The sequence below is a fragment of the Onychostruthus taczanowskii genome, unplaced genomic scaffold, assembly GCF_017590055.1.
Source record: "Onychostruthus taczanowskii isolate IOZ18803 unplaced genomic scaffold, ASM1759005v1 scaffold19, whole genome shotgun sequence".
Classification (NCBI taxonomy): Eukaryota; Metazoa; Chordata; class Aves; order Passeriformes; family Passeridae; genus Onychostruthus; species Onychostruthus taczanowskii.
This window is the reverse complement of record NW_024499128.1, coordinates 1752192-1778692: the sequence shown is the minus strand read 5'-3', so window position 1 is coordinate 1778692 and position 26501 is coordinate 1752192. Positions and strand designations below refer to the sequence as shown.

Below are 26501 nucleotides of genomic sequence, written 5' to 3'. Positions count from 1 at the left end.
AAATACGTGAAACGGCAGATGGACTTCTCCACTTACCATTCAGCACCATCGCCAGCATGGGTATGTATACAGTTACCATGGTTACTGAGAGTTTGGTGAGGGCCCTAAGCGCTACCGTCGAGGGGGAAAATGAAAAGGCAAAATATGCAACATCTTACTCAAAAGACGGGTGCATTTTCAATTGGTAATTCTTTCTTTTTTTTTTTTTTTTTTTCTTTTTTTAAATTCTAACAAATACGACTGAGGCAGTGTTGAAGGGGATCCAGTGGCATGGTAAACATGGCCGGAGGTTTTGGGAGATGGGGATGGCTCAGGCCACCCGGCTTCCTGAAAATTAGATGTGAAAATTGCTCGGTCTCTAGTCTGGCTTTGTTTCTTGCGCATCTTTTGGATGCTTCTTTCCCAATCTGAATTTTTGGATAGCCACTGTGGATCCCACATCAACCCTGCAGCAACAAAAAGAAAAAAAAAAAAAAAAAAAAAAAAAAAAGAAAAAAACAACCTTTTGTTTGTTTTTGTTTTGTCTGTCACACTTTTTTTTTGTTGTTGTTGTTCTCAATTTTTCTAAATTTTTTTGTTGGCTGGTTTTTGGAATCTACTGCACCCATTGATTTACAAAACATCCAAAATAATAACTTCAAAATATTAAAGCTTTCTTTTTTTTGTTTTCAAATCTGTCATCCACCTTTCAGCAATAATGATAATAATAATAATTACAAAAGAAATAATAATAAAAAACCCAAGTAAGGCCAGATTCTCTCTCTTTATATATAAATATATATATAAACAATGGGAAGGGGAAAGGGGAGCACACAGAAGACACCAATGATGCATCTGAAACAACAAATGAGAGTGAAGCAGACATTTATAAAAAAGATGAAAAGGAAAATATTTTGAACATGCACCTCGATTTTACGGCCCTCTACCACGGTGCCGTGTAATTTCTCCCTCGCCCTGTCCGCATCAGCACTATTTTCGAAAGTTACGAAACCAAATCCCTGCATGCAGGAGGGAGAAGGGGGGAAAACAACATGCACATTATTATTTCAGTCAATGACCACTTGTTTGCTTATGTTCTCTCTCTTTAATTTAATATTTTCTTGTCCTCGCTTCATTTCTGTAACATGCAAATTAGAAAAATTATAATTGTATCGAGATGTGCAATAAATAAGCAACAAATGTGAACAAATTTTTTTTTCCTGTCATCAGTTAGATAATACCCTCTGAGAAAGTCAAAGAATGATACCAAAAATACCTTTCTACATGTCACTACAGAGGAAAATAAATCTAACAATAAGAAAATGAAATTAAAATAAATTACAGTGTTTTCACATAGAAAAAAATGAACTAATGAGAAAAGAAAATGAACCACATTTTAATGACATGCAGATATCTCAACGAAATAAAAAACATGTGCACAAAATTCAACACTGAATGTCAATATACTCTAAACATTGCCTACTTAGTCATGCTGTTGTGATCATAAGAAACACTGTTCCCATGCAACACTAGGGTAACTTAAACTTTTGTCAAACTATACAGCCTTTACTTATTTTTTTATAAAAGCAAAAAAGGAAAAAAAAAAAGAAAACCACCAACAAAACAAAAGTACTTTCAGAACAAAGTATAAACTTTCTTGTATTAACAGATCAAAGAAAATCACATGATGTGAATAGAAAAAGAAACTCTGATAAAAGAAGAAAAATGCAAACGTTTTGAATAAGTTTAACTGCTTCATTTACTTGTTCTGCATATTATTTTCCACATATAGAACATGCAACTGGTAAAACTGCAGCATCCCATGTTAGTGGGACAAATCTGAAATTCTGCTCATGACAAATCCCCTCCTTTATAACACTAGGCTAAAACAAACATTTCAAATCCTACCAAAATGCCTTTTATGCCCTAAGTTAAATTAAACACCGTTTAAAATGGCAAATATTTTGGAAAAATCTGACAGTGAAGAACATTTTAGAAACATACACCAACCCTTTGAAGTAATTCTTGCATTAGCACTACAATGCCTTTGCATGCCTCCCAAACTTATCCAAACAAACGCTCCTCTACATCCCTGAGCTTTCACACCCAGAGCCATTTGCAAGTTGCACGTGGTGCTTTGCACACAGGCAGTGCTTAATAGTTTAAGTGCTACTAAAACCGTTTTGTTGTTTTGGTTTTTTTTTTTATTTCTGTTTTAGCCTGAACTCTGTTCTGCTCCTGAGCAATCAGCCATTCACCACAGCTCCTTATCTGCCTTTGCTGAGTTTTGCCAGTGTTCACCCACGAGGAACACTATCTACAGTGCTACCTACTACACAAAGTGACTGGTTTAAAAAAAAATTTAAAAAGAGGGGGAAATAATAATAAAAAGAAAGGGAAGACATTTCTACATTCATTTACACAAAGCAGAAACCAAATATCAAACTAAGGCAAAACTGACACCAAGCACGGAGAAAAAGAATGGGCATGGACTGCAGAACTAATTAGTCAACACCAACAGAGTGAAGTAACTTTCAGGATAATTCCTGAGTTATTTGGGTTCTTTCACCTACTCAAAGAACTCAGTTATTTATTGCCATTTATAGTGCAAAAAGTGGCATTTACGTACAGCAGTGTCTCTGTTTTGTGCTCTCCAAAGCAGCTTAAGCACAGCTACTCTTTTTTGCCCGTTTAAATCCAGCCTGAAGCCTGAGCTGCCCAGGGCTCTGTCAGCAGCTGCAGCCCCAGCTGAAGCCACTCTCACAGCACCTGATTCCACACATTTTCTCCACACCACTCTCCACAATTTGAGCACGAGGCCACGACCTCACTTGCCACAAGGCACTGAGGAAGGAACTCTCTTTTTCCCAAAGCACCAGGAGTGGTGAGAGAAAGTAAATCCCCCTCCTCAGCACTAATCTCCATGGTTTAGATCCCTGTACAGGCTTTTCTTATACCTAAACCCATCCTCAACTTCAAACTTCTATTTTTTCTACAAATGCTTTGTCCCATCTTGTTAAAGCTCCGTTAAAAACCCTCCTAATTTAGGATGCCACCAAGAAAATTTCACAGCAGAAAATATCACTGGATCCATAGATCTAAGCAGAGTAACTCCATTTAATAGCAGAAATTCCCCCAATTCTGTTTGGTTTTTTTCCTATTATCTTGCCTGAGAAATTGTCCCCTCCTGGAATTGCAAACAATTGGTGGGAGTTTAGTCAACATTTTCTGCCATTCTCCTTAGCTCACAGTGCTACCAGCTAACTTTTGTTCAAACAGCTTAAGAGAAAGATAAAAACCTAATTATACTAAAAAATTAGAAAAACGTACAAAGTGGAGCCACAAGCCAAGATAAGAGAGGAACTTCAAAGATTCTGAAAATAATACTCATTGTCATTTTTTAATTTCTTATGTTGTACTTGTTCTCATAATCAACACTACTTAACTTAAGCTCTTACTATTTATGCAAATCTTTAACTTTACCTGGCTGGCAGAGAAACTCAAGAACAAAACACAGATTCACCCATCACACATTCAAATACCTACACAAACACTTTAGCATCAATTTAATTTGCAGCTGAGTTAACAGCTGCATTCTATTAATTGGTAATGCTAATATATGCCTTTTACTTTTAAAATCTGTCAAGTGATTTAATAATAGCCAAGTTAGTATGTGAGAAGGTTCAGATTGAATTTGGGAGGCACTTTGGAGTTCTCCTTATTTGAAAAATAGATGTTAATGCAACATACACTAGATACACATTAATACATACACACATAAACAGATTTCCTAATATATATAGAGCTGCCTAGAGCACTGATTTATAACTGATGGAAAATGGTCAAAAATTCAGAAGTCATCCGTGCTGCTGTATATTTCAGCAAAGTTTTCTTCATTATTATTACACATTCAAACAAGCAGAAATTTGTAATATATGACTCTTTCATTGTTTCAGGATTTTCTTTTATGGAAGAACTCCCTTCTGCCAAATAATTTTATACTTTACAGGGGTGTTCTAATGTTATGTTTTTTGAATATGCAATTCCATTTTTCTTAACTACTATGGCATGAGTATGAGATTCCTTCTGTTGTTTTTTGCAACAATCATTTAAAACATTAACTATTAGAATAAAAAGAAAGAAAAAGAAACAGAAACAAAAACAATTCTATCAATTCTTATGCCAAACTGCAGCTAGAAAAAAGTTTGAATTCTGATCCTGCAAACTTTGTTACCTGTACTCAGTCTGAAACCACTTAGTAGTCCTTTCAGTTTCAGTGGGATTTTATGAAAACATAGATAAGCACTGCCAGGAATGGGACTTTAATCTGGTGCATCTTAATTCCTACAGAATGGACACGAAATGATCAGATTAAAAAAAAAAAAAAAAGAAAAAGAAAAAGAACAGAAAAAAGTTGTCCCTCTCATTCCTAGTATTTAATGATCAGATTAAAAAAAAAAAAAAAAAAAAAGGAAAAGAAAAAGAACAGAAAAAAGATGTCCCTCTCATTCCTAGTATTTCCTTTTACCTAAACTTTCCATTTAATTGAGAGAGTCTAAAGGTACTTGTGCAAATGAAAATACTCCGTAGCTATATCTGAAATAACTCTGAGCAAGGTGAGAAGCAGCAGCCCTGAGCCGAGAGATGCACCCAGCCCTGCCTCAGGCATCTCCAGCAGCTCCCCTGGAGACTGCAGCCCTGGTGGTGCAGGAGCACTCTTTAACAACTCTGACCGATGTGTAACTGAGGCAGGGATGTTACAAACCCAGCCAGGAAAACCTTTTCCTTCTGAAATCCCTTCCAGGATCTTGCCTTTAGCACAAGGCACTGGGATGTGCTCATGCTGCAAAGCCAAATAATAATAAAAAAAATCTCAGTTTGGAAACATCTCTTTATGCCATCCCCCAAAACTTTAATAAAACCTTGCACTTATGCAGCTCAGTGTGGGCGTGGTGGTTAAAATGCCCACCTGGGGAAGATTTAGTGGCTAAACAAAAGTTTAAACTCCTCCCACGTGTGCCCAGCTCCCCGCTGTCAGCACAAGCAGCAAAGGTGGCCACTGGGGGTGGCTCTGGAAATAAATGGGATTATGCAGCAGCAGCAGGTCTGGACAATCCATGTTTTTTGCAAACATTGCTGAACAACCATAATTCAACAATAATAAATTTTGGCCAGAGTAGGAGATTCTAAGCCACCAAATTCCATCCATTTCAGTTGTTTACTAAAAAAGTGATGAATGTTCCAGCTGAGTTTGGGCTGGCAGGCAAGGGGACTAATTAATGTCTGAATAATAAACCAGGAGATTTCAGCTGTTCCATTTAGGTTAAAAAAATAGTGAAGGCTTTAATTTAAAAAAATATTAACAGAACTAAAATATTCTGATTTAAGATTTTTAATGTATAAGATTCTTTAAATATGACAGTTTGCAGTATGTCTAGAACAGGGATAACATTCCATCATGAATAATAAATGATATATGAGTTATAGGAAGATTGAAACATTAGTGAATAAAATTTTTAGTGTGTCTGACATGGCAAGAAAAGGAAAAAAAGATATGCATATGACAGACATAAACCTCTAGAATGCAGCTGATATCACAGGTGAACACACTGGGCTACAGTTTTGCACCAGCTGATGCAGTCCTGGCCATTCTATCTTGCTTTATTTCTTAAATACTGAATAAATTGAAGTATGCATTTAAGGCAAAGTAATTTTGGAAAAAAAAAAAAAAACAACTAAATGTTTGCAATACAATAAGAACTCTATTAATAAAATAAATGCTAAAATAGATTTTTTTTTCAAAGGGTTGGTGTACTAAGGCTTTAACTAAAGAGGAAAACATCTGCACTTAATCTGGAACAATCACATATTTTCTCAGCTAATTACTAAAGAGGATAGTTATTAGGTATCATTGTCATCTTTCATTTCAATAACGGAAAAAAAATACCTATAGTAATGCAAACCTGCCCACAAATATCTTTAACTATGGACTCATAAAATAAATGAAATAATTACCTTTGAAGAATAAGGACAGCGAAAATCAACATTCCCTTATAACAGATGACAGTTTGCAGTAGTTAAAATTACCCCCTTTAAAAGATGTGAGTCCAATGATTTTCATACTGCTTAGAAAACTGACTGACAGCTCAGAAGATGTTTTCACTAACATAAAATTTCAGACATTATTTTGTCACAGCAGTGCAGTTGTTTCCTTTTACTCATATATTTTAAACAAAACAAAAAATTCCACAGGTGAATTAAACAGCTTACCTTTGAGCCTCGCTCATTAAAAATAATTTCAACATCTAAGATTTTACCAAATTGCTGCAAAGAAACAGAAAAAGTTACATGAAAATTAGAAAACTTCAACTCTTCGATCATATACAATACAAAGGCGTGTTTCAGGAAATGGTGCAAAGCTTTACAAATGTTAAATGATATAAAACCAAATATTTTAAACACAAAAAGAAAGACAACACTATTAAGAAGTCAGATCAATATTATTCCTAAATTGTGTGCATCATTCCGCTCATTACAATCACTCCACAGAGGAGCCTGAAGCTCAGTCAAGCCCCTGCCACAGAGGAAAGAGCATTACACTGTGAGCACAGTAAAGTAAAAGTCTCAAATTTTTGCATTTTCCAGAAGAGGTGAAGGAGTTTGGTTAATTCTGCCTTGCAGGAATAAGATTAAATCAGGTTGCTGCCTTCATGGACTGAGGATTTCTTTCCACCCTTGCTGAAATGGGTAACCGTGATTCCCTAAGAAGTTTTGTCTTACTGGAGCATAATTTGGAAAACCAGAATGGATACTCACTTTGGGGGGGAATTTTTTCTCTGCTCAGAATTGTGTTTTTATTATAATATTAGAAGTGACTGTTTTTCCTATTGACCTTGAACAGCACTCAACTCCCTAGACATTGTTGCACATACAAAAGCTGAGCCCAGCTGCTTGTCCCAGAGGAAAAGGCCCTGTTGGTCTGCCTTAGGAAGGGAATAAATGTTAGAACACTTTCTGTAAGGACACATTTTGTGAGATGACAATGTAATTCATCAGGGGTTCACGTCAGTTATTTCATAGCTCATTGACATGCAGTATGGATCAGTGTTGGCATTGGTAAGTGACCCAGTGTCTTAAACAAAAAAGCAGAAATTAGAGGCAGGCAAATGGAGAATAATCCAACAAGAGTCCCAGGAACTGCAGAAATGAGTACTCCAGTCTTTTCAGATCTAATAAACAATTACAGGCCAGGAAGGACAGTATTCCTTCTCTAGCTTATTAAAAAGTTTCAACTTGACCATGAAAAAAATCAACCATTGCTTGGTATACTTTGGCTTATTTCATGTTCTTGCATTCACCATTTAATCAGTGTTTTAACTTCCACTTCAGCCTCGATGCAGACACAGACTTGGTATTTAAACAATTCTACTCTGTTACATTTGTGTCCATGTAAAAAGATCATCTACTGTGTGCTTAACATGGACATAATGCAGACCTGCCATATTGCATATGAAATATTTCAACTCACACATACAGAAATCTCATTTTTCTATAATTTCAGAAACTAAAAGTTTTCTATTACCAAGTCATTCTGAAAGTCAGCTAGAAACTCCAGCCATTCTCCAGTGTCAGTCTTTTGAGACCTAAGACTAAGAAACATTAAAAGGAAATGTGTTTATTCATTTAAAAATTACTACAATACCTACCAAAAAATCCTTTCATTCAATTTTTTTTTTTTTTTTCAAATAAAATCTATTTTAAGTGGTTTGTTTAGTTTAAATAAATTAGCATCTTTTCCTCTGGAGGGTTAATTATTATGCCTTCTGCTATTCTGCTGATGAGCTGGAAGCTGTGTTCAGGGGAGGCAACTTGTACCAAGTCAGATCCAGAACAGTCACTCATTTCCCAGTACTACAACAGGATTCTTTTTCCAGGGACTGTTTTCCTTCAGAGGAATAAATACGGAGAAAACACCATCCTCTGACTCACATACAAACACATTAGAACAACTTAAAAATCTGAACATGAAAGAGGGAAAGAAGTGAAGAGCCGTGAGACACTTGGTGCTGCACTGAATAACCAACAGCAATGCAGGAGAGAACTGGGTTTAGTGAGGCAGAATAAAGACAGTGAGAGGAACAGAAATGCTTCAAAGTCCTGACTTGGGTTCTAATAGATGATCACGTACTATTTCTAGATTTGGTTTAGAGGCATTTCAAACTAAACCTAAGAGTTCTTGGATCAGGGAGTAGAAAGCCAGTCTAAGCTCTCTTGTTTATAATCCAATTGCTGATGGCATGTCCATGGCCTGTGTGAAACACGGGATGTGCTTGAAGGCAGCTGTGGCCTGGGGGAAAGCACAAAATGAGAGATTTACAGCAAAACACTAACAAAAACCTTCAAAGGTTTTTGCAGACCTAAAAAACCTGTGCAGACGGGTGAGGATTCCTACGTCTGAACTTTGTGCTGAAATTCAGCCCGTGCCTTCCTTTTGGGTCCCTTACTCAGGAGGTCAGGCACTGACTGCTTAACATCACACTCTCCAAAACCAATAAAAGCAGGCAGATAAATCTAGATGTGTACAGCAGCAATATGTAAGCATTTAAACCACCACAGATAGCTTTTTGTGAATGTAGTACAAAGCACCCAAGTGCATCATATCCAGAAGAATCAGTGTCATTTATTTTCTCAGTTGTGACTGGCAATCAGATATTTTATTACACACAGATTAAAGGGGAATCTTTCCTGAAAATGATTAAACAGCCTCAATCAGAGATACAGCTGCCTATAATACAAAATACCTATTGCAATGCAAATGTAAAAACAAAACAAAAATAAAAAAACAGAATTAAATGATGAGCACTTACACCAAACATTTGTCTAAGATCTGGATCCCGGAATCTGAATGGTATATTTGAGACGTGGAGCCGTTTTGGCTGTGATTTGTTTTCTGTGTTTTCAGAAGATTGTGTCTGTTGCTGGCCATCGGTCTGTGCTGCATCATCTGTCTGCTAAAAGGGTAAAGCAAAATAAAGCACACTGTAAGTAGTTCTGGCATTTTTAATACAAGGGGGTGAGCTTAAATTCTAAAAAAACCCAAAAAACAACAAAACAAAACAAAAAAAAGAGCACCAAACAAAGTCAGTTAAATCTGCTCCAAAGTCGTGAGGAATACCAGAAGTTTAAATACATGAAAATCAAATCAGTTTCTGTTTCAACAGCATACATTTCCAGTGATAATATTTGTATTTGGAATAAACTGGAGAATGAGTAAATTATTATTTGTGGATTTGCTTAGCTGTTCTTAAATAATGAATGAATACATATTCCTATAAGACTGTAGACACTCCTTTAACCCCTTCTGTGTTTGGCAAGGCAAGGAACAGAATCTGCAGTCCAAATGCTGTCTGCTGGCAGAGCAAGCCAGACACTTTCAAATGAGATTAGTGCCTTTATTCAGAGGCCACTGGGACTCTCCACAGCAGGCAGGTAACACATCTCATCCTCGTTGCCATTTCATAAGCAGTGCTGATGGGCACTGGAGGGTCATTCTGTCCAGATAAATGGTGCCCATTATGGAAAAGGCCTTGAGTTGTGAGAGGGAACAGAAGTTTAATCAGTGGTGAAGGTTGCCTGACACAAGTGTGAGACCTAGAAACAAAGTTTTACAGATTTTCTTCCTCACCAAAATCAGGTTATGTCATGGTACTTCTTACAGGGACACCGTTCCCTGGCTTTAAAATTCTGGTTTAAAATTGAAGGACATTGCCATGTGTTATGATTTAACAAACAAACTATAAATCTGCAGTGAGATGAGGAAAAAAAACATAAAATGCCCCTCATCCAAAAAGTAAAATTAACCAGTGCCGGTCTATCAGTATGTTATAGAAATTACTCATCTCTGTTCTTTAATTATATCCTACAGTGCCTAATTAATTACTGCTTGTACAGCACACAGTCATTAGCCAAGGTGCTGTATGGATATGTTAAAACAGCACAGTCATACTCCTTTGCAGGGGCAGAAGGGCTTGGAAGAATAGAAGGGAAAGAAGATGGTTGAATGAAAAACTACAAGGATGATCTGACACCCATCACTGTCTTTGCTCTTTCCTTTTTCCTTCTGACCCCGTTGTTTTGCTAATTACTCATCTTTCTCTTGTGTGCTAATGTTACATTCAGTTTGTCTTTCTGAGTTTTTTCATTTAAAGAACAAAAAGAAGAAAGTGCCCATTTCCTGCTAATATGAAATTTCTTTTAGGAGACAACAGTTTAAGCAACATAAAAATGGTTAAATAAAATAAACCTTACCACACAGTTTTAGTACCAACAAGCCTGTTGAAGAGGAAGCAAAAGAACTCAAACAGAATACATCATTTACATCAACAATAACTACATATAAATTGAATACTAGCAAATGAAATTCAACAATATCCTCCCTAAGTAACAGAAATGTTCTCAAATTAAAAGTACTGACATCTATATTGCCTATACTTCTGTGCTAAGAACACTTTATAAATAAAGGTGCTCGTTTCTGCAGCAGCATCAGTCCATCAGTAGCATCTCTGATATTTCACAGGATATGATCACACACACACAAATACAAACTTTTGTGTGCACTGAAGAGAGATTTACAAGTGATCCAAACAAATAATGGGATCAGATCAAGTGTAAACCTAAAACTGAGTCAGTGCCACCACATCTCTTCATGTGCTACTCCCTGAACTCACAGGCCCACAAAGTAAATAATTTATCTTTATGAATATTTAGTGATTTAAATAGAAAATATGGTATATAGCTGTCAAGAGACAAAAATGTTCCATGCTAATCTATTGTTAGCTAAAATCAACTCAGAAATTCAAACTTCAGATTTTGAGGGAACTGTTTCACCCAGAGACACCGCAGGGATTATTTTCTACCTACAGGCAGAAAAGGAGAGAAATACGAAAGAAATTTGGTATGTGAGAGCAGGTGGGGGATGACAGACTGGAAACTCTTGAAATACAACACTACAGAAGAATTTGAGGTCAATTAGATTAATCTGAAGAGAACTAAAGAATTCCAAAGGTGCTGTTAAGCTTCAGGAACAGAGGGTGCCCAAGGAAGAAATTATATAATCAGTGTCCTGTATAAATGCAAATGGAAAAGAGTAATCTCTGTTCATTTTATTCATAGAAATGAGGAGTAGAAGGGCTGAGCTGTGCACCACAAACATCCCAAAACACTGGGAGCAATTGCCCTACTTAGCAGCTGAACAGATTATGGTCAACAAAATCCAGTGAGGTTTCTGAAGGGGGTGTTAAAATGGAGCTACAAATTATGGGTGAAGAGGATAAACCCAGGTACTGGTATTTTTCCAGGCCTTTGGTTGGTTTTAACACTTTTCAAAATTATTTTTATTCTAAGAAGCCTCAAATCTGCACTCTCAGCACAGAATGTTCAGAGTCTGGGCAGTGAGGGCTGAAAATGAGAAACTTTAGCAAGTCCCTGTCATCAACAATTCATAACTGTCCATGACCCTCAAGATCCCTGGGGCAGAATTAACAGGGCTAAAGCATTTAGAACATATGAAAAGGCTAGGCAATGTAACAGGCTCTTTAAAAAGCACATTATCATCCAGAAATCCACGGCTGTGCTGGAGATCTGGACAAGGATAATCACAAACTGAAACTGGAATGTGAAGATGATGCAAAAAATTTCCAAGCAACACCAAGGAGGTAAAACACAGTGGGGGCAGAGGACAGGCTGGATTTTGAAAAATCCAAGCCAGGCAACTTTCAGAGCTCTGTGGACTCACAGAACCAGAATGCAATTTACCTCGCACATACATAATACATTTCAGGAGAATATCTTCACTGCTGGAGGACCTGAAGAGTGGTGTTTCATAGTCCTTTAAAAATTAATTGATGTGAGGATGTGGCATTATCCTTTCTCCATCCCTGCAGTCTTGGGTGCAGTCAGGCTGCTTTCTGGCCTCTATTCCACCACATATTTGCAATTATAAAATATTAAAGATTCTTAATATATGATCGTCTTAAGACTTATAATGAAAGTTATAAAAACAGAATGCAGAAGCATAAGATCAAATTCTCACTCACAGCAAAACAAATTGAGGTGAGCTCCCTTAACTTCAGTGAGCTACTGAAGGCTTAATTGTTAAAATAAATTAGAATTTAAGCATTCTGACATGTAAGCAAACCCATATCAAAGAGGGGATTTCAGAAAAGGATTTCTTTTCTTCATGTAAGATAATTTCAGTATAAACATTTTGCATCCTTTTAAACCAAATCCATTATCAGGAGAGTTAATATCTATTGATTTCTAAAGAAATTCTTTACCTTTAGAAACACACTTTTCGTTTTGTTTCCTTAATTCAGTTCTAGAACCAGAAAGCTTCTATTATTTAAAAGCCTTCACTCAAATTTGCTTCAGTGTGAAGTCTTCACTTAAAGATTTCACACCGAAGCAAAATTGTTGAAGCCATTTTTCTGGTTTCCCTTCCTAACTTTTTCTTGAGAATTTAAGAAACAAAAATTAGAAAAGTGAAAAAAAAATCACTAAACCAAATATTTGTTTGGATAAAATAAATTTGACAATTTTTTGTTTGGAAAAAATATTATCTCTCCCCACATACACTCCTCTTCCTTTAAGGCCATTTTAATCCAAATTTGCAGCAATTTTCACTCAAAAATACATCCTAAAACCTTCACGCAGCCCCTTATACAATCCCATTTCCCTGCTGACTCCTGACTGGACCCTGGAGTCTCATCTCCCACCCCCAGCACTTGTGGCAAAGGCCCCAGACACAATAAAACAATGGTCAGTGAACCTGAAATCAGAGAGGGCCTTGTGCACATTGCCTGGGTAGAAAAACCCCATTCCATTCTCCTTGCTGGCTAATAGCAATTTTCTGTGTCCCTTTCCATCCATCACTGCAGACAGCCAGCCCTGCAATGTTCCTTCCACCGGAATTTTAAATGTTCCACTTTCTCTCCATTCTTTTTCACTGACTAATATCTTTCATTTCCTACAAAACCATGATGGTGTGCACAAAATCTTTCACCCTCCAACCCTGTTTCCAACACAGTGAAATGCAGAAGAGCTGTTTGCACACCACTACAGGAACGCTGCTCCCAGTCTCAGCTTTTAAAGACTGAATGGGACACAGACCATAGAGATGCCTGCAATGGATCTAAACCTTTTATCTCTGTCTAGACAAAGTGAAAATAAGTACAACTAGAACATGAGAAAGCTTTACCAAATCCTGATCATTCTGCTATAATCTGCAAAAAACCACAAATCTGTTTGTTGTTGCATATCTTTTAAACCCATACCAAGTCTAGAGGAAGAACAGCCTAATTCTAACAGGAATAACCTCTAAAATATTTACAGGGAGAAAAGCAAGAGGAAAAAAAAAAAAAGGAACCGATTATTTTTTAAAAATATGATCAGTGGTAAATTAGGTGCTGAGTATCTCATGTATACATGCCAGCATAGGATAAAGCTCTTCAGAATTTTAAATTTAGCAAAAAAGAAAGCACCCACTGGATTTTTGAATGAATGCTCAAAACGGCACCTATTTTTTCCTGCTGCACCAATCAAGTTATTTCTCAGAGAGAAAGAGCTTGTGAATGTCTTCTAGGCATTATTTGATTAAGTTGACAATATTATGTGAGCAATGGTTGGGTACCCACTGTGCTGTACTTTTGACCAAATTGATTTGTGTAATGAACACTTGCTCTGTCTCTTCTCCAGCCTGAACAGGGCTCTTGATTTAACTGGTGGTGCTGGAAGCCAAGTGAATTTACAACCCCCACAGTCATTCTCTCTCAATCTGGAGAGAATAGCAGCAGCAGTACATGAGCAAGCATAATTCAATACATTGTGCTATAAGCGCAGAAAATAATATCAGAGCTCTGCAATATACCTGTTTGATTTGATTTGTAAACCTGATAAAAAAAGCAATCGAGAAAAGTTCAGCAGAAAATATATATATACGTCCTGAGCAAAAATATAACCATGCCCAATGTGTACAAACTGAAAAAATCATGCATAGTAAATCATCTTCATACTTCCCTCAGATAATATTGCACATTTTCCATTTTAAAAGGATCTAGATTCTGCAAAGTTACCTTTCCATTAAAAAGTGAGCAAAGAGAATAATTTAAAACCAAGTTTGGGACTTTCTGAAAAGGCTGTTTCCCAGATACACCACTAACAGAGAACTGACAAAGTGATGGGCTTGCAGCTTTCCTGTTTTCTTAAGTAGATCGACTGATTAATTAATCATACTTGTTTTGGTAAATTTATATTCTGAAAAGTCCCAGCTCTGCAACGTGCTTCCCAGAAGCATAACAACACAAAAAAAAAAAAAAAAATGGAGTTATATACTCAGATCCATCTGTTTGGGCTTAAATGTTCACACAAAGATGAACACTGGAAAAAATTCTATTATTGTGCTATTTCACAAAGGTGATAAACATTACCAGAAGTATCAGTGACTTTTCTTGTGTACTGCATCTCTGCTATCCTTTTCTCATGAATAAGATCAATAGGAAGGTCTCATTGCTTTCAGGATATTAAAAGTTGAGATTAATTATTCAAATTAGCTCTAAAGATAAAAATATTTCCAGTACCTCATACTGCAAAGCATGCAGCTCATGCCACATCCATTTAACCCCTTAAAAATCCTTTCCTGAAGACAATGTGATGTGGGACTTGGTGCTATGCAGAAAGTAATAAAGAAATGTAAAAACATGTAATCATGGCTGCGTTTGATAATTTGGAACTAGATGATCCTGAAGGAACCTCAACAGTAGCCCTTCCACAATTATGTTGCTGAATTTCTGGTGTGGCTGAGTGTCTCATACTCCAGAGATGCTTGGTTTCAGAGACACTGCAACTGAAACCCTGCAGGGCAAGGCCTGACCCCTGCCCCCTGTTTTTAATGGTCAAATTCCCTTTTATTTCAGCTGGGTCACAGTTTCACCCTGATGTTATACCCACTTGACAAAGCAATTTCAGTATTACCACTAACTTCACTCTATTTCCCAGATTACAGAAGGAATAATGAAATTACAAAGGATATAATGGTTTCATATTCTTTACAAAAATATTTTACTATCCAAAGCACCAAATACAAACTGACCAAAGCAGTCACTGGGACAGGCCTGAAAGAAGCAGGCAGAGGAGCCAAGTCCTGTCAATGTGTTTGTGGGTCCCAGGACAAGGGAAGAGATGAATCCGACTCCATATTTCTTAGAAGGCTGATATTATATTAATTATATTATATTATATATTCTATAGTAAAAGAATAGAAGAAAATATTTCATCAGAAGGCTAGGAAAGGAAAAAGAATGGAATGAATAATAAAAACTCCTGACAGAGAGTCCGACACAGCTGGACCACGATTGGTCATCAAGTAAAAACAATTCACATGAGACCAATCAAAGACAACCTCCAGACCACATTCCAAGGCAATCAGAGAGTTATTGTTTACATTTCTTTACGGAGGCTTCTCAGGAGAAAAAATCGTGGCGAAAGGATTTTCATAAAAATATGGTGACAAAGTCCCCGTCCTGAAGGCTGTGCTGTCCCCTCTCCGAAGTGCTGAGCTCTCACCCTGGCCACTGGCCAGTCTATTAATTCCCAAGAGCCATTCTCCCTCCCATTTCACTGGTGGCAAGAGTGTGCTCAGTGTTCGATTGTGCCTATTATTCTTACAAACAAAACCCATCTTTGGGAGGTGAGGTGAGATGTGCGACACACCTTCGGGCTGCGAGCGACGCAGGCAGGGTGTCAGGGCACCTTTGAACACTCAACCACCCCCCTTCTGCAACACTTCCTCCCACAGGTCCTTGAGCAGTCAGATGAATACAATTTACTCCCAGGAAGACAGTGTAAGGTGGCTGACTCTGACTGGGGCATTTGTTTTAGATATACTGCCACACACAAGCACACCCCGGTAGAATCCCTTAATCCAATTTACTGACAAATGAAAAAGAACCTGAATAATTTTGTGCTCTGCTTCAGCGGTTTCTGACGTTCCACTATTGAACATGCTCTGGGGTTTCAGCAGACTGGGTATTGTTCAGGGCTGAAGACTTACAAGCAGTAGTGATTATTTCTCTCATTTCTAGATGGATGCATTCTGGATGCTGATACCACAGGCTACAAGAAAGCACTGCTATTATTGTGATAGCTTATGCATGGAGAGCTAGCAGCCTAAATAAGAGATCATTAATTCTGGGGACAGATAGGAGCAATAAGATAGGTTTTTTAAGCTTCTGGTACTGCAGGACAACCAAAGAGTAATTAATAACTTGGCTACATTAATTATTTCCCCAATTAATCTTCCTTAACAATATGGAATATAGCCCTTATATACTGCTTTACGTTGCCTTTGCTGGTTCATCATTTTTCTTCTAAAATATTCAGCAGGGTCTCAGGGAATAGCAGATCAGTCATGTCTGGAGGAGAATCACCAAAAGCCATACATTTTTTGACTTGTAAACGTGTCTCAAAACTTGGGCCAAATTTGCTGGCATAAAGAGCAGATATTACTTTTAAAAGAATATTTGTAAAATGTTTTAATAGAGTTGTGTGTAACCAAGCAGTTGGCAAGTTCAGTTAAGGACATCGAGCTGATGCCAGCATGTCAGTAATGTGAAATGGGAGAAGGAATGATAAAAGGTTGCCTCAATGAATTATTTATTGCTTGCATCGATTCAATAAATATTTCTGACCACCTACTGATCCCATCCACAACATCACAAGAGCAATTAACAAAACCTTTCCTAATTAGCTGCATCCTGGCTCCATTAGCCAAGAAGGAAATGCATACACACTATGCACGTCTTTAGAAGTTCATGCTACATATAATAAAACTCAATTACTATGATATTTTCATAAGATAATACTAAAATAAATTCCTTGGATTTATTCTTTTAAAAATAGCAGACAGATTAGGAAATATTATACTGTCAAAGGACAAAAGAATTAATTTAATCCAAATAAAAAATCTTAAGTAGTGATAGAGACACAAAGAAATAGTCAATTGATTTTGTTATTCCTCTTTCATCTGATAGTCAGAAGTCTGTTTTCTCTCTGATGTAAGTCTTGCAGGAAGAAAGTGTTTAAAAATAACCTTGTTTCAATGCTTGAAAGCCTAATGTAAAATCCAGACAGGCAACCAATGAAAACATATTAAAAAAACCCTTGACAGTAAATATAGAAATCATCATTAGAGGGGTTTTTATCATTTGAGTGGGAGCTGTAGCTTCACACTGCACAAGCTGGCTTACAAAATATTACCAGAAGAAGAAGCCACCAGGATCCTCAGCACTAAATTGTGCCATGCTCATGAGATTTTCCCCCACAAATTGCTCAGCACATTTACTCTGCAGATTCACCTCTCATTTCCCCCCCTCTGGAGCTGGTTTCCCCCTGGGCGTCTGAAAGGACACACAACACTCATGGGGTGGTTTCATGAGCACCTAAAACCTCAACACCACACCTGCTCTTCCTGACACCTCGGGGCTCAGGCTCCTTCCACCCACCACTCCACATAAATGGGGTCATATGAAATAAGATATATAAAATTATATAAAATAAGACTTGGAAAGTGTCTGAAAGTATCAATAGGGAATAGCTGTGGTATGTTGTAAATATGCAGAAATACAGATCTGCCATCTAAGTAACAAAGTTTAAGGGAAGAGGGGTAAAATAGATGAAGAAATTTTGAAAGGTTTTGTAAAGCTTACAGGTAAATACACCTAATGGTTCTGATAGTCCTTAAAACACTTTAAGTTACACTCTGATAGGCAATAAATCAGGACACGATGCCCTTGAGAATAAGACTTTCTGACTGATGCAAAACTTGGCATGCTTGGTTTCTGGAAATCCACTGATTCTCCCCAGGTTCTCCTGTCCAACTCATTTATTACCTTGATTTATGAAGAAATTATTCAGAAAGGAACATAAATCAATACACAGTAAGGCAACTGTACTTTTACCTGTGGCCATTCATTCACGCACAAGCATTGCTGCTCTAATATAGAATGAGGATTTTTTTTTAAATGTTCTAATTAGCTTAAAAACTCTTTCAAGTGTTATCTCTCATAAGTCAACATTATAAAAGGTTGCAGTGCTGCAATAAAGCTTATTAAACTTTTGTTCTGGCAGCAAGCTCTATCTGGAAAAAATAACTTTCAACATCTGCAACTAACTTGTACAATGCTGTGACATTTGACAATATTTGTCCAAATTAAAAAAGCACTAACTAAATACTGTGCTACATAGCTTCAGAGAATATTACTTCCTTTAAAAATAAAATCTAAAAAAAGAAAAGTGTCTTTAGATGGAACATTTGCAGGTTTGGCTACCAGTTGTTTACCCTCAGCTTGAATCAATGCACACTAGTTTCTGGAATTCCCCTCTGAACTAGATTTATGTCATGCATGTAAAGTCCCTTTTTGTGAGAGTTGTGTTGACACAACCAACTGCTGAGTGAACTTGTGAGAGCAGAGTTTCATGCTGAGAGGGAACGGCTGATTGCTCCAGCTCCAGCTCAGGAAAAGAAAGAAAATGTGACAGCGTGATAAAAGGTTTTTCTCTGTCTGACCCCTCACCTAGTGCTGGATCCCTACTGTGACATTCCATTTGCTCACTTGCATATCTTTGCCCAAGGAGTCAGCTGTTGAACTCTCTGAAATACAGAGGAATTTGTGACTCCTCCATGTTACAAAAAGACACTTTCTAAATCACATTGCTCTTTTTGTACTGAGGTACTCGCCAACTTAACAAGCAGCAGTTCATTCCTTGCAGGATAGTAATTTCTCAAACTTAGATTATCCATTTCATGACAAAAACAGCTGAATTTATTTTTCTTATTAGGTGTGTTTGGTGGTCTGTATATCTGTACTATCTTAGCAGGCTGCAGCCAAATGCAAGCAGCATTTCCAAAGACCTGAGACATTTTGAATGGAAAAGCAGGTCTGTACCTGCTTTTCTCCAAAGCCCCTGAAGTTTCCCAGTGGCACAACCACAGAGAAGTCCACATCAAGGAACAATACGCTTTATGCAAATCATTATTTTTCATCCTTCTCTTCAAGCTCACCCAATACCTTTCCTTCATTAATGTGAATGACAATTTAAAGTTTTAGGAAACATCCATTTGTCCTTCCCTTCTCCCACTTCAAAAAACAAACAAATCTAAGGAATAGTGGATGGTTCAAAAAAATTTTAAAGGGTTTAAACCAACATTTAAAATCTAGCTGTGAATGCTGGTGTTGTGATGAATTCTGCTTGATCATATGAATGCACAATGCAGCTCCCACTGCAGAATTGCTTTGAATACTGATACTCAAGTTTAAGGAAACATCTTTTGAAGAACTGGAAACAGGACTTGGATCCCCCTGAAATCAAGTTTCCTTTCCTGGAAAAGTTCTCAGGAAAGGGGGCAGAGGAGACATTCTCTAACAGCAAACCTGGAATCAGGAGGATTGGCACTGTGAGTTTAAATCTAATTCCCATCCTTCCCTCTTGCTCACAGCAAACCTGCCAACAGATCTCTTCCCTTATTCATCCTCAAACACAGCAAGCAGACGTTTCTCAGCCAAGACATTTCTATTTCCATCTAACATCTGTACAGAGAAGCCATTAGCAGTCTCGGGCAGTTTTGCTGTCTGTAGTTCCCTTCAGGAGTCAGTACAGGATGGTACAGCCATGCTCCCTCAGCCCCTGGGCACAGATTCACCTCCCCTTGAGTTCCCAGGAAAGGCACTTGGCCAACTGAGGCTGTTGAGAGATGAAAAGCAGGCAGGGTGGGGTGACTGACACTCCAGAGGGTTGTGCTGCCACGCAGAGGGACCCTGGCAGGCTGGAGAAACAGGCATGAGGAAGATCATGAGGTTCAGCAAAGTCCTGCACTTGGAGAGGAACAGCCCCATGGGCAGGGGAGTGACTGGCAGAAGAGCAGTGCTGCAGGAAATGAGTCCAAATGGAATAGCAATCAACAATGTGTGAGGGATTGGAGTATCTGGCAAACAAGGAGAGAATGAGAGAGCCAGGAGGATTCAGCCTGCAAAAGAGAAGGCATAAATGCCTGATGGGAGGGAGGAGAGATGAAGGAGCTACACTCTGGCCAGTGGTGCCCAGAGAGGGAACAAAAGGCAATGAGCAAAAGCTGCAGTACAGGACATTCTGTGTAGGAACTGGGAAAAACTTTTCCTGTGAGTGCTCTAACATTAGAACAGATTTCACAGAGACCTTGTGGAGATCCTTCCCTGGAGGAGTTCAACACCCATCTGGACACAGTCCTGAATAACCAGCTCTAGCTGATCCAATTTGATTTGCCAGCAGATCAAGGCCAGGCCCAGTGACAACGACCAGCCTTGTGCACCCCTGGGAAGCAGTGACAGAGCAGGAGCAAGGACAGCAATCAGTGGGTCAGGGTCCTGTTCAGTGGGTCAGGGTCCTGTTCAGAGGGTCAGGGTGCTGTTCGGTGGGTCAGGGTCCTGTTCAGTGGGTCAGGGTGCTGTTCAGAGGGTCAGGGTCCTGTTCAGAGGGTCAGGGTCCTGTTCAGAGGGTCAGGGTGCTGTTCAGAGGCAGGGCTGGGATGTGGAGCCCAGTGGAGGTGGGCAGGGCAGGAAGGACCAGCAGACCCTGACAAGGACCATTCACAAAAGCTGATGCCAGAATACAATGAAAGAACAACATGCAAAGGAAGAACATGGAAAAAGGGAGTGGGAAAAATGTTCATTTGGATGGGCAAAAATTTCCACTTTCTGTGGTACACAAAACACCACCACCCTCCCACCCCCCACCAAGAAATCCTTGTTTTCTGTGACTTGGCTCCAAAGAGACTCTCTGAGGCACAGAGAAATGGAAACCTCCACACCTTAGCATGACATTGCAGCAGAATAAACATTACATAAAGCAAATTATCACATAACAAAGCAGTATTATTATGTCAGCAAATGGCAACTGTAGGTCACCTCTTCCCATCACTGCTCTCCATTGTGTGATGGCCACAACCCAAACAAACAACCCAAATAAACAAGGCACTCTTCAGGGAGGAAGGATTAATGTTACAGGAAGGCACTTCAGCACCACCACTCTCCTCACTGTGCATTGATTTACTTGGTTACCCTATTTTACCTCTAAAGCTCACTTGGATAGCTAAGATTCCTGCATTCCTCTTGTAAATTCTCTTGACGTATAAATTGAGTATTCTGTACAATAGTATAACCATGTAAGTAAATAAGTACATTTATTTTTTGGGCATCATTTGTTAGTTCCTAGGATTTTCACTCCTTTCTGCATTCCAGTATCCTTTCCACCTGCACAACATTACTGAAGTCTCTCTCCACACACACTTTGTTTCCCATATTAGTAATTGAAAGTTGTAATGATCACCTGATTAATTGAACTATAACTAAAGTCTGATCTATTATTTCCAGCCAATTGAAACAAAAAAGCAACATAAAAACAGAATTTTGCCAGATGCCTATCACAGAGTTAGGTTATCAGCCACCAGCCTCTGTGAGAATAATGCCAGTGTCTGATACCACAAAGCCAGTCTTCCATCAAACTGTAGGAAAAATTTACTTTTTTTAAATTGTGTTTTAAACTTCTACTGCAAAAGAAAGCCCCACCAATCCCAGTCAACCATCTCTGTAGGTTAGGGGACTTAAACTGGAAAATGGGGAAAAAAGAAGAAAATATGTTTCAGTTATTTTTATGAAACTGCTTCTAAACCTAATCTTGTCTCCCTAGCAAGAGAGACCTCTTGTATAAGGGGTCAGCCAAACAGATTTTCAGTTTCTTTAGTGATTTTGGGACATGCAGCTATGTTTAGCTTCAATGCTGTTTCAGAAAATATTTGGTAATCTAACATATACTCAAAAGAAACCATTTCATGGCTCTTTTTTGCTCTTTTCTAGGTGTGGAACTTTCATTCTACTTTCTACATTGACTGTCTTTACTACTTTTTAAGAAAAAAAAAAAAGAGTTTTGTCAATCAGTTTGAAAAGCAAGCCTACACTTCATAAACTGGGCTCCAAGAATGTGAGGAAATCACAGGGGTTTTTTTAATCCATAAAACCAGACTTTATTCTGGATGAGCTAACAATCTTTGTGTGAGCAGAACTCAGACACTAATATGAGAGGAAGTTACGGCAATAATTAACAGCTATTTGAAGTAAAACTCATTTAGAAATATAATGAACTGAGAACACTTAAACAGACTTCATTCAGCCAAAGATAAAAGAGAAAATGTCCTGAATTGCATTTCCATTTACTACTTTTGTAACACCTTCCCCTTCCTCTGCTTCTAAAGGAAATAATGTAAAAAATGTTCTTTGCTGCACTTCTGGAAGTGGATTTCAAACCAAAATTCTAAATTATATCCTTTACTGTCCACTCACTTCCATCTCAGTAAAGAACTCATCTGCTGACCACTCAATAGCTAGAGAAAAACTACCACAAGCAGCTTTAATTATTATTTACAAAATGAAAGAAAAGCAGTTCAAGAAGTGAGGCTCAAAATGGTCAGTGCAATTTGAAATTCCTTTGGTTATTTGCATAACCATCCAATATGTTTTAATGGCTGCAGTTATGAGATTATCTAAATTCATGAAGAATATATATTTATTAACACATATACTCAGCACTTTCACTCTTCCCTGATTAGAATGTCAGGTGAACATTTCAACTGAGGGAAAATGAATTGTGAGCTAAGGATGGGCAGCCCTGTCTCCCCTGACTCACCCAAGTGAAGAGCCTCTAATAGACACTGGGGGAATGCATTAAATTAGGAACCACGCCACTGAGCTCTCTCAAATTTCCTTTAAATAAAAAGCAAGAAGAAAAGGTTAATTAAGTTCTACCACGCAATTCTATTAACAATATCCATGATTACTGTAGCATGAGGAGGACATTTAATTCAAAAATGGAAGAAAGAAAGGGGGAAGAGGCCCTGCTCCACCAGAATGACTGAGCAGTGGGGCTGCTTTCAGGCACTTCAGGCTCTGAGGCTGCTACAGCAAAAAATCCTAACAAATAAAATAAATAAATTCCTGCCCAAAACTATGACACCGAAAGGCTCATAACCTAATATGCAACTATAAATTGGTAATATATATATTTTTTCTGTTACTATCAAAGTCCTGTATTTTGTACTATGAAGCAGCATTTGACAAGTCATGTGTCTGCTATACTGACCTACAGGGCTTTGTCATTTGGATTTCTAGCTTGACCAATTGCTCCAAAATAAAGCAAACCATCTCAATATTTTTGAAGAAATATATTCTGTTCAGAGAAATTACGAGGGCTTTTATAAGATGCTTCACTGTCTGGTCTCTCACAGGTTTTTGTGCTAATTCTGTCAGCACAGCAAGTGCTCGCAGTGTTCCTTGCAAATTTAAATAAGGTCTTCAACTAAAAATAATCTAAAAATAATCATCTACAGAGATTCCTGAAGATATATTTGCACAATTCAAACACTATCAATTTAAACTGTATCTTAATAAGAAAATAATGTGTAGATTTTCAACACCTCAAAATAATAATAAAAGAGGATTGATGTGTCTAAATCAAATATTTTCACTTCAACATTTTTCTTGTCTAGTCCCCCAAAACTACAGAATATCTTCCAAACACAGCTGTACTTTTTAAAGAGAAAAAAATGAAACATGAAATACTTCTCTTGCAACCAGAGAGTAGAGAAGGATGAAAGCAGGTATCAACAGCATGCAATTTTTTATATTTGATTCCAGATTTTATTAAGTGTTTCAATTTAGCCTGGCCAAAACATGGCACCTCATTGAAAAGAGTGGAATGGACTCCAAAGATTAATGACAGTAAAATTATCCTAATCTGTCATAAGCTCTGATATAACAGTAAGAGGAAGTAATTTGCTTTAGTAAAAAGCAATGAGCACCAAAGCATGAAAATTAACACTCCACAGAGGTAGATACTAAATGAGAAATATTAGCTGCATCAGCACATTGGAGACAATTATGAACTGCAGAGGATTTCTGAGACTGAGAAATACTATATTTACTATGATAAAGTCAATTTCACCACTCAGTAAATGCTCAGTTTGCGATTTTAGTACTGACTTTCTTTCCTCTCAAAGGTAACTTGCGTTACTGCTTTCCAAAATTTATATCACTTTTGTTTCTTTATGCATTATATTGCTTACTTTATCTCATGGAAACTTATTAATACAGAGAAGACAAAAAAAATCACCGAGTATTACTTTATTTTATTACTTTCTTTGAGCCCCCAGACAACACCTGACATGCTTTTGAGAAATTATATTAGTCAAAAATGGGTTTTTATCAGTTTCAGTCAGTGAGAATTTATGAACAGATGAGAGCCTCTTTCCTTTTTTTGTTTTTTTTTTTACAAAGAGAAATAAATATGAGAAGGTAAGTAAAAGTACACAGGGAAGATACTTTGGCTTTACATTCTTGTATTACAGAATAAATCCAAGCTGAAGATTTTTATAACCACCAGCATTCATACTGAAAGGTGCTAATGCATCATTATGATCTAGCAGGTTGCTGGCTGTGTTTTACAGCCTTTCACACTACATTAACCTTTTGTACCTCAAGTATTTATGACCTCATAAGTAAGTATTTATCAAACTGAAAGCTCATATACAGCACTGTATTTTAGTTCTCAGTTTTTAGGAACATTTATAATTTCTCTTTGCCTGCACTTAGAATCACTTTGGTTTACAGTCCGTGTTTTTAGCAAAGATATTAATGCAAAGTAAAACTGTTTTTCTCACTATCTGTGGAAATGACACAAAACTATAAAATGCCTTAAGTAGGGTCTCATGCCAATGTAAAAAAAAAAAAAAAACAAAAAACAAAAACAACACAAAAAAAATCTTCTAAAATAAAATAATAAATAGTTAGAAAAAGCAAATACAGCTGCTTTGCTTCCTGCAATACTCGATAGAATAGCAGAGCCAAACAACCAGAAGTACTCTTGGTACAATAATTGTCACAATTACTTAAGTAATAGGTGCCTCACCTACATAAGCTCTGTATTTAATAAAAGAAAAACCCCCAGAAACAACCACAAAATCTAGCAATTCAGGCATATGCATAGCCCTATGAGGAAAAAAAAAACCCACAGCTGACTAATGTATTGAACAAATATTGCATAAATACAGTATTGGTTGCAAATATTCTTCCCAGCAATTCAATATGAAATCTGAGGTATTGAAACCTACTGTGAGCAAGGCCAAACTGTAACTTCAGACACATTCCTATCAAATTTGGACTAACAAACACTGTGAATTTTTATATCTTTGAGAGAAACAAGGCCTGTCCAAACCTGTCTTGTCTTTGTTCCCTCTCAGGTGTGTGCAACCTGGTTAGTACCCTCCTACCCACAGGCACCTGAGCAACAGCAAAAAAAAAATGAAAAAGAAAAAAAGACATGAAAGGAAAACCATGAGGAAGAATGCCATGGAAAGGGAAGAAGGGTCTCAGCTGCTCAGTTACAATCTTCTGCACACTAATTTATGCAGGGATGCTTGAAAGAACAAGAAGTCAGTCTCAGCCACTGAGGGGTTTCTGCCTGCTGGTACTTGTATTAGACACAGGTCACTATTGACCCTGCCTGCTGCAGTTATTGTGGGGAAAAAAGAATAAAAACCCCCCAATAATTAACTTTGCTACAGATGGAACACATTAAGGAGGTGCTGAAGTGCTACATCGATAGCACAGGGAGTTTGAGCCCCTTGCCGTGGTCCTGGCAGCAGTCATGTTCCCTGCATCATTTCATCCCTGACTCCTCAATCCCATCCCTCCCTGCAAGAGACATGAAAACTGTGCCAAAGCAGAGCAGCAGATGCATCTTGTCATTGTGTGTGGTGTCAGCTCATCACATACCCCAGGGCGGGGGGTGAGTGGAGAGTTGGTAACTTCACCCTGTCTGCATGGTATGTCTGAAAGTTAAACTAAGCTACACAGTTTTGCCTTTAAAGATTTTAAAAATAAATCTATATATAAATATATAAATATATAAATATATATATATATATTTCCTAAGTAACAGAGTATCTCACCAATATTCTTTTTTATTCATACACCTGAAACATAGCATTCACACAAATCAAGCTGAGGCTGCAATCTATTCAAAGCCCAATGCTCCAAAAGCATCAGTTCAAAATGAAATTCAGCAATAGCATTCTGTTGTTATGGAGAAAAAAGACTATTTCTCAGTCTAGACACTTGGGCTCAGGACAGCCAGCTTCTGCAATCAATTTTGTCACAGATTTGCCTCTGGCAGGTTATTTAAACTACTTGTACCCTAGCTCCTTCTCAACAAAAGCAGAAAAAACAATAATTATAATTTAGCAAAATGTCACAAAATGGACATAAGGATTAAATGAATCCTTTCATGAGATGCTTGGAGAAGATCATCCTCTAAACTCAACAAGAAAAATCACACGAGATTAGATCAGCAGCAGCACATTCAGAAATATCTCAGTCTTACAGCCA

General features: G+C 37.6%; 1 protein-coding gene across 5 annotated transcripts in view; it reads right to left on the bottom strand.

The window, feature by feature from the left end:
• The window catches only part of RBFOX1 (RNA binding fox-1 homolog 1), a 1146709-nt gene that overhangs the window by 85724 nt on the left and 1034484 nt on the right, over positions 1-26501 (bottom strand). For all 5 annotated transcript variants that reach the window (XM_041401522.1, XM_041401524.1, XM_041401523.1 and 2 more), the window contains 3 exons: positions 8847-8990; positions 6250-6303; positions 906-998 (listed from right to left, as the gene is read on the bottom strand). In XM_041401522.1, the coding sequence (XP_041257456.1) occupies positions 906-998; positions 6250-6303; positions 8847-8990 (291 nt within the window). The remainder of the gene's footprint in view (positions 1-905; positions 999-6249; positions 6304-8846; positions 8991-26501) is intronic.